At 35.9% G+C, this 9,230-nt stretch overlaps 1 protein-coding gene across 1 annotated transcript in view; it reads left to right on the top strand.

Moving 5' to 3' along the window:
- Positions 1 to 9,230, top strand: part of SOX5 (SRY (sex determining region Y)-box 5) — a 210,358-nt gene that overhangs the window by 183,723 nt on the left and 17,405 nt on the right. Inside the window, 1 exon segment of the mRNA XM_008582606.1 lies at positions 475 to 647. Coding sequence (XP_008580828.1) covers positions 475 to 647 — 173 coding nt within the window.

The raw sequence follows: 9,230 nt of genomic DNA, 5'->3' as shown, positions 1-9,230 counted from the left end.
AATGATTTATTCCTCCTGTATATAGCAAACCTAATATAGTAGTTGCTATACACAAACTCTAAACTGACCTTTCTAATACTATAAGAGATTCGATAATCATAATGATAATTATCAAAACCTCTATCCTATGGTAACATTCAAATATTCCTTGCATGGAAAAAAATCAAAGCTAGGTTTTATTTTTGCACTATAAAATATTCAGATAATTTAAAACTTTAAAATATTTTAAACTTCTTTCCAAATACGTGGAAACAACCATATTTTACTTACTTAAATGTTATATTTTTATTACAGATGTTTGGAAACATGTTCATGTATGACTATGTAAATCAGTCATTATCAATTAATCATTCATTCATTCATTCATTTTAGACAAATTCCATGGATAAGTTATTATATGCCAGACACTAGCCATTACCCAAAAAAGTGATTTTTATGGTTAAAAGTTAGCCAATCCATGCATTTGTACAAAACATATCTTTTGATCTGTCACATTTCCAGGTTACTTAAATGACCATGATGCTGTCACCAAGGCAATCCAGGAAGCTCGGCAGATGAAGGAGCAACTTCGGCGGGAACAACAGGTGCTTGATGGGAAGGTGGCTGTTGTGAATAGTCTAGGTCTCAATAACTGCCGGACCGAAAAGGTTAGTTCATAAAATAGCTTACTTTCCAGAAATAGTTAATTTTCTGAATGCTTTTCCCTTTTATCTTTTCATGTTCTTACTATATTCAGAATGATGATTCTCTCTCCTTTTTTCCCCTTCATCAACAGAGAAGTCCCCATGCCTATCCTAATCAAAACCATCTGGAAATGGGAAGGGTTACACTTTTCTTTGTTCATCTCCAAACCTTATTGACAATTAGTATCCTCTTTTATGCCACCAGTTTGTATTAAAATGAAGTGGCATTTGAAATATCTCAGTCAGAGTGAAAGTTCTGCCTTACAGAGATGCTTAACTTGTATTTGGGGATGAGCTGGATTTGAAAATGCCGAATCTTCTTTAATCAGCATAAGCTTGGATGATACCCAGGCTCATATTCTAAGTATTTAGGATCCCGAGCTTGTCATATGTTTCCAGTGCAAAGTGCTGTCAAGTGTTAGGTGACTGCACAATTGGAAAATTTGACTTTATCATGAAACAAAATGTGCTTTTCAAAACTTTTGACATTATTATACTTAGGGCCAATGAAACTTGTGAATTTATCTGTGATATAATGATTTCAAGCTCTTTCGTTGAAGCCTACATTGCATTTTATTCAGAAAAAGATTACAAGTTATTATAGAATGTTCAGGGTGATGTACTTCTTTGGGGAATATTTGATATGTTTTGAATTGTAATTTTAGAGTGTTACCAAACCATCTTTACATAATCCTATAGATAAATAGATTCAGTGGATAAGAGAAAAAATGATCAGCTACTTAGTAATAACTTGAAGGTTAATCATTATGGGAAGCTTATAAGTCAAACAGAATTGTCCAGAATGAGCAGATTGCTAATTTGGATAGCTTTCTGGTTTCCCAGGTTTTACATGGAATTTGATGTTTAACCACTAAGAAGCTAGCAACATGCATAGTGAAGGTGAAACGTATGGATGATCCTGTCACAACTGTTTTTTCTCTGGTCCTAACATGGGATGGAGAAATGATTTCAATTCTGTTCTGTCTCCAGAGGGGAGAGCAAAGCGTGGGTCAGTATACATTCCTTGCGGTCACACAACACAAGAAGTACGACATTGGTGCAGTGAGAAGGGCACAACGTTTTTACAGCTAAGCACCAGAAGGGAAGGGGAGAAGCAAAGTGACAGCTCTAAGAAGGAATGATAGCAAGCATAAAGGAATTTATATTCAAATATTTAAACATTCTTGAAAGGATGCTTGAACAGAAATTCCTTTTCTCTGCTCCCCATGTAGAAATGAGTTTAACACTCAGCCAGATGCTAATGCAAAGTGACTCAAGCTATTCCTCGCAAGCATAGCTAAATTGCCGTTATTTGTTAAGCGCATTGAATTCAGCTGTGGATACAGCAGTTGGTTGCATTCAGCAAGCATCTGTACTCTTTTTTTTTTTTTTTAATCCTCCAAAGCAGAGACAACTCTACCTATCTCCCCCCTCTCTTCCCTTGTGCTGGCTGGGAATTGTCAAGTGACAACCGACCAAATCCTTTTGGACAGGAAGCCTTCATCCTGAGTTCTATATACTTGCAAAACAGGCCTTGTGGTTGGATCAGGGAGCCCATTAAAAGCACTTTGATGGTATGGAAATTCATCTTCATGAAGCTCCTAGGCCCCTAAGCAGCATGCTGTTTAGCTGTGGTTACAGATCAGTCATTCACATCGGAGGGCAATAATTGTGCTGACGGCTTGTAAGGCAATGGAAGTACATAAAATAATCCTGGGCCCTCCACCATGGCACTGTGAGTTAATCTTCTCTAATACAGATCAGCTGTTGTTCTAACACATGACTTTATTCTGGCTCCAGTGACTCTGCACAGCCGTTTGATTAAGTAACACTTAGAGTGGAACCATCTGCATTCACTTTATTCCTCCTTGTCCACTGTTAGGGGCTGTTTCCACTTCTCGTTCCACCTCCATGATCATGCTTTATATTACTTCTCTGATTAGCACCTCCTATTTGGTTTGCGACAGTGAGATTTTTGTCTGTTGAAAGCTACTGCTTCAATTTTTCTTTCTCTTTTGTAGAGTTATAACAACTTTCTTAAAAAAAAAATTTATTTCTGAAATAATACCTACCAAAACCTGTTGGCCAATTAGGATGTCTAGTCTCAAGAAGGTTATCATTCCCGGATCTCTTCACCATGCAATTTCAATGTAATTGAGTAACATCTTGAACTTTTTATATTTTTGTATTTTTATAGGTTTTTAAGTGAAAATCTTAAATGGTGAAAATGAAGCAGTTCCATTATTGTAATAGTATGACAAACTCTTGTATAAGTGAAGCTTCTATATTTTTGTATTTTTATAGGTTTTTAAGTGAAAATCTTAAATCGTGAAAATGAAGCAGTTCCATTATTGTAATAGTATGACAAACTCTTGTATAAGTGAAGCTTCTCAACTGAAGGATCTGAATTAACTCATCTCTTATTTTACCCTGATATCTGAGAATGAAATTGAGATTATTGAAGCTCTTTGAAGTGGGAATTAATGTACTTTGTGGTTACGTTGCCTTTTCCTGTTGAACTAGCTTGGGTGTCATTTCTACAAAATTAATGATCCATTTATATCTGTGCAACTCATGTGAATTAGATAATAATGTCAAATTTGTGTCTTTTAATTAGTAATTATTCAACACTGGCACCTACTATGTATTAGGGACGGTGCTGTGTGGGGAGGTATTATATTGTACCAGAAAGCATGGCCTCTGCCTTTATTGAGCTTATAGTTTAGATCAAATTATTATTTTGAGCGTTAATCGTTGCATATTTATGTGAGTCCACCTATAGGAACTGAATAAAAACTCCATATTGCTTAGCTCATCAGATGACATATACCAGAGCTTACAAAAGTGGACACTTGTTATTCTAAATGAAACAACAATACTATGCATGTTGTGTTATTTTGCTAATACTACCTTTTTATTAGATTTTTATGACCACTCATCTTTGTCCGTGGTCAATGCATATTGTAGATCAGTAACTGAAATTTTGTTTTGTAGTTCTTAATGAAAGCCATAAACAGAATATATGATAAATTCCTCTTAACGTTTTGCACTATCATCTTCTCATATCATTTGAATCACAAAACATCATTTTTTTATGTAAAATAATGTTCTTAACTCCCTAAACCCAGAAAATACATGAAATGTAAAGAGTGGGGGAGATTGAGCAGAAAGAAGGATGGGAAGGAAGCTGGGAGAAAGGAAAAGGAGCAAAAAAGATATTCAGCCTGGTGCTTTACATTGGTCTAAACGGTGACAGAAACTATGACCTGAGATCCAGATAATTGGAATCCTGCAGTGGAGATCTGTTTTCTTGGGTACACAAAGCTTATGCACATTATCTTTTCTTCACATTTCAAATAGCCAACGTAGTTGTCCCAACTAGAAGGTCTTAATTCTGAAAAGCTGTAATTGGACAGTGAAAACAATTAGAGGTGTAAAGACAGGGACAAATGTTTTTCCAGTGATTTGTACCAAAACACATCAAGAAAGTCATTTTTACTGAAGCACATTTTAATTGAAGACTTCTAAAAGATTTTTCATTTCTTTACTTTTCTTGGAAGTGTTTCAACATAACCAAGAACTGTGTGTGTCAGGTTTCTTGGAAACTCTGAGACACAGTGTTATTTATAATTGTCATCTCTGGTTAATTATAGACTGATTGTATATTCAAATAATGTTATCTTTTACCACATAGTTCTGTTACAGATTAGTGTTATAGATGAAAAAGTAAGCTTCTCCGGTAGGAAGAAACAGAAAGACTCTCATACATTTGTTTTACTAAAAACACTCACGTTGCTTCATTAATGCCCAAATGGCACAATTTTGAGTATACAACCAACTGTATACTTGGTCTTGATCTTGTGTTTGAAATGTCTGTACCTAACAAGAGATCATAAAAATCTCAGTTTTTGTTGTCCTGATTACTAATATAATAGAGACCCATTGCACTCAACCGAAATGAGAAATAGAACAGGTCTCCCAGCTTATTTCCCTCACTCCAAATGTAGTTATCCTGAGAAAACTGTGCCTGTGCTATTGTAAGCGTTAGAAATGTACTTCATTGCATGCATCAGGAAATCTAAATGCATTAGCTTAAACAAATAGTGATTACTTTTTAAAATCACATAATGAAGGTCAGGAGTAGGAGGTTGGTGGTGTTAGTTCATCGACTCAATGATATCAGGGTTAAATCTGTGATTGTCTTGCCTTTTCCCTTTGGGTATCAAAATGTTGCTGCACCTACAACTACCCCATGCACACGAAGGCAGGTAGACTTGGGAAGCAGAAGTAGATTTCTCTTTGCTAAGTTCAGCCTTCATTTGTGCTTGTATAGGGACATTTTATTTCCCCTCTCAAGCTGACCTCTACAGACATCTCAGTGGCTGGAACTGGGTCATATGCACATCTTTGGACAATACCAACCAAAAGAAAAGAGACTGCTTTAAATTGATCATGAATTATTTTCTGCAACCGAATTAGAGAACTTATCCTATCTTCCCTGAGATCAAGGGATATCCTGAGATGAAAGGTGACATTAGCAGGGAAGAAAAGAAGGACCAGAATGGCTATTGGGTAGGAAAAGGCAATTGTCAGCTACAGCTACATTATAAAAATGATATCAAAGCTCTCAAATATTTCCTTCATGAAACTGGTTTGTTTTGTTTGTTATATAATTGTTGTCATCTGTCTATCCTTTGCACTTCCACTATCACATGCCCAGGGCCTTTTTATTATCTTGTCTGTGGTTTATAAAGAATTAGATGATATACAAGCTTGTGCACAAGAAAGCATTGCTTGATAACAGGCTAAATCTATGAATTGTGTATTCATACACATGCTCTACACATGTTAAGACCTTCTTCTGTGTTGCTTTTCTTATGTAAAACAGTTGTCACTTACAAAAATAATCATGCAAATGTATGCATATGTTTCTTAAGGTGGAGAATGTATTCACCAAACATTAATTGCCTACAGTGTACCTGGAATATAAACATGTATGCATGCTGTGAATTCATCTATAACTGAAAATAAAAGCTGGAAAAAATGTCTCAACTTTTCCTTCTGAGGTGCAGTGAAAATTCTTTGCAAATTTCTATAGAATAAGATGAAAATTTGGTTAACAGCATGTATGTTTTAAATAATAGTTTACTAAGTAAAGATAATAGTTTTTCTTTTTGGCCATTTGTCAGTCGTATTCATAAGAAGCCTTACCACAGACTATACAGGCTGATTTGTACCAAAGGTTAATTTTGTAAGTCTGGCACTTGGAAACTCTTCTATTACAACCTCTTCTTTTCTGCCATTGTCAAGCCTTTTCTTTCCCTTTAACGGAGTGCCAAACATGAAACGACAGTGACCAATGTTGACTTAATGTGGATGTTTAATAATGGAAAAAAAACTGTGTCATTCCTAGCATTAGTTACAAATGGCAGTAAGTGTATCGGATGGCAGCCCTGTAATAATTTTACATCCATCATTCTTTCCTGATGCTTCACTGGCCATCTGATGGATGGGGCCAGCAGTGTTAACTCTTCAGAAACTGACACAGTGTATGTAGTTCAGCATTACCTAACACATGCTTCTTTCCTTAGATAAGGAGAAGGCCTGTGAGGAATTGTCAATTACAGGTTTTGCTTCGAAGAAGTGAATATGAAGGAACTCATGCCTCTTCATTCAGTGGAAAATGCTCCAATTAACGATTTATGGATAGCTTTTGTAAATGTTGCCTTTAGCTAAAATGAATTAGAGAAGCCAAATTAGAACTAGATATTTCAATGACAAGAAAAACTTTACGAAGAAGGTATGCGTATTAGGTAAATCTTTGGAGGAAATGAGAGACGTCATCGCAACAGTGTGGTAAAGCAGATTTTCAGGGAGGTGTGTGTGTGTGTTTGCGTGTGTTTAAAAAAAAATGCTCCAGTCTTTTAAAATCCTCTGGTTAGAATTTGCCTAGGAATAAATTAAAATAATGTAAGTGATTAATATTTTCTCTTTATAAAAGTGAGTATACATTATTTTTAATCTCTACATTTACATGTAATTATTATTTGGTGACTTTAATTAAAAGATACACAAAATCTGAAGTTGAATATTTGACCTATTATTGGAGTATCTCTTCTCTGAAAATATATATAAAATGGATAGGAAACTGCTTTCTAGCAACTGATTACTAGAAAATCTAGACCAGCTTTTTATTTGCAGGTTGGCATTTGATCCTTAGATTTTCTTTCCTTTTGTTTTTCATTCATAAAACCTTCTTAATTCTCAGGGTCTTAGCTAGGGAACACTTCTTATGGGACAGGAGGGGAGAGGAACACCCCTTAGTGAATATTATCAGCACAGAGCAGCCAGTTTTCAAAGACCATGACAAAAAGGCAAATAGGTATTATGTCATTACCCATCCATCACTTTGTATGTCAGCCTTTCAATAATTCCAATCGACATTCTTGACAGGCTGATGCAAGCTAATAGGGCTGTTTGTTTCTAGAAATTGAGTATAGGCTGTCTATAGTCTTTTGTTCCCAATGGTTTTCTTCTGTGTCTTTTCATTTCTTTCTTTTTTCTTTCTTTTCTTTTTGGGGGTATTTAATTGAAATACATGCCGAGTTTGCAGACTGCAAAGATCAGAGCTGTTTTCGTCCAGCAGTGGTAACTATGCATTAAACATTTTGATTTGTTTGAGCTTGAAATTTAGTCCTTTTTTGCCATTTGCTTCATGGAGTTTGTGTATATTTACAGCCTCTGCATTTAATGGCCACATGCCTTATTTTCACAGATGGCCAGTGGAAGACTTTTTCTTTCTCTTAGTATAGCCCGCTTTCAGTTTTGCTACATTTGTCACAGTGCCACTACTTGCAGCTAGCAAGTGCCCACGCTTGGTGGGGAGCAATTATGGTGTGAGTTTTTAAGGAGCTTTTTAAAGGGTTTTTTTTTTTCAGTAAACTTTTTATGGTTTAATTTTCAAGCCTAGAAAAGCTGTGCATGTTTTCAAACAGAGAGTCTTGTGTTCCTTACATCATTCTGGTGGAGGGGTTAGTGCAGGATGGTCCAATAAAATGAGACTCATAGGGCACGCCAAATCGGGCTTTCAGAGAGACACCCACAGGCCTCGCTGATGATTGAAATTGTCTGTTCATTTAAGGATATGAGGATAAGCTCACAATAGTATTCCTAGAAAAAGCAATTTGAAAACACTATGTAGAGAATGATCTAGATATTTTTTAAGCATTATTTCTATGGTGTATAGATAAAAGACTAAAAGAATATACAACAAAATGTAAGCAATAGTTATGCCAAAGTGATGGGGCTATAAATTTACATACATGTCTCCACATTTATGAATTTTCTCAATTTTCTATAAGTAAAGTAAGTTTCACTTTGTTGTTGGACCTGATGTGTTATTTTTTAAAACGTGGTCTATCAAGAATGATCTTGCCTTCCTTACTCCCTTGATCTCTTCTTCCTCCTAAAGATCAAATAGCTGTGTTTCAGACAGGTTCACATTAAGACACTGAAATAATTAAATAATTAATTTGTTTTTCAATTACTCTCTGATGTTTAGTAGATGTATTGTCTGATATAGTTTATTGCAAGGTGTTTTACCAATATGGATTAAAAATTATCAAGCAAATATTCTGAAATAATCAGGAAAATATTCTGAATTTCCAAGGGTCTCACTGAATCTTTCCAGTCATACCTATTCTCATCTTTTACAAGTGAGAAAGACATACTTATGCCTATGAGCCGTGGGAGTAATAATGGCTATTGATATTTATTTCATGCCTTACAATATTCAGTGCTTTCACATTTCAGTCTCACTCTGTAATGTAAGTAGAACAGTATTCTTTGTTTTAAAAATTTTATTAAAACTTGGGGCCGGCCCGCTGGCGCACTGCTACAGTGCGCTGCTGGGGAAGTGCAGCGGCGCTCCCGCCGAGGGTTCGGATCCCATATACAGACCGGCCGCTCACTGGCTGAGCGAGGTGCGGGCGCAACACCGAGGGTTGTGATCCCGTGGCCGGTCCCGGTCTGGTACAGGCGTGACACTGAGGGTTGCGATCCGTTGCCGGTCACGAAAAAAAAAAAAAAAGATAAAAATTTTATTAAAACTTGAAATTTGAGAAAATTGGAAGAATGCAAGTGGTACATCAGTTTTTGAACCTAGGCCTGCTAGCTCGAAGTTGGGTCTCTTTTCTATTTACATATAATTTATACATAATTTACAAGAAAACCTTTTTTCCCATTTGTGCTGTTAGATTATGTGGGTGGATGTTAATTTTCTAGAAAATGGAGGTATCAGTAAGCAAGAGTGAAACCAAGAGGTTGAGGGGGTAGACACATGCATTGTTTCTTTATATTTTACTTAAGCTGATGAAAAAAATAGCCAACTGATAAATTGTTATGACATTATAAATGATCTTTCATCTTCTTTGGTGGTCTGTGAGGTTCACATAATTGGAGGGTTAAAAACCTTTTTTTTCCCCTTCTTCCCATGTCATTAGTATAGTAGGAGACCATGAAGAAGTGCAGCCATAAGGGGTTTAACTG

Source organism: Galeopterus variegatus, unplaced genomic scaffold (assembly GCF_000696425.1).
Source record: "Galeopterus variegatus unplaced genomic scaffold, G_variegatus-3.0.2 Scaffold2679, whole genome shotgun sequence".
In the NCBI taxonomy this organism is placed as follows: domain Eukaryota; kingdom Metazoa; phylum Chordata; class Mammalia; order Dermoptera; family Cynocephalidae; genus Galeopterus; species Galeopterus variegatus.
The sequence above is the reverse complement of the archived record's forward strand: the minus strand, read 5'-3'. Positions and strand labels throughout refer to the sequence as shown.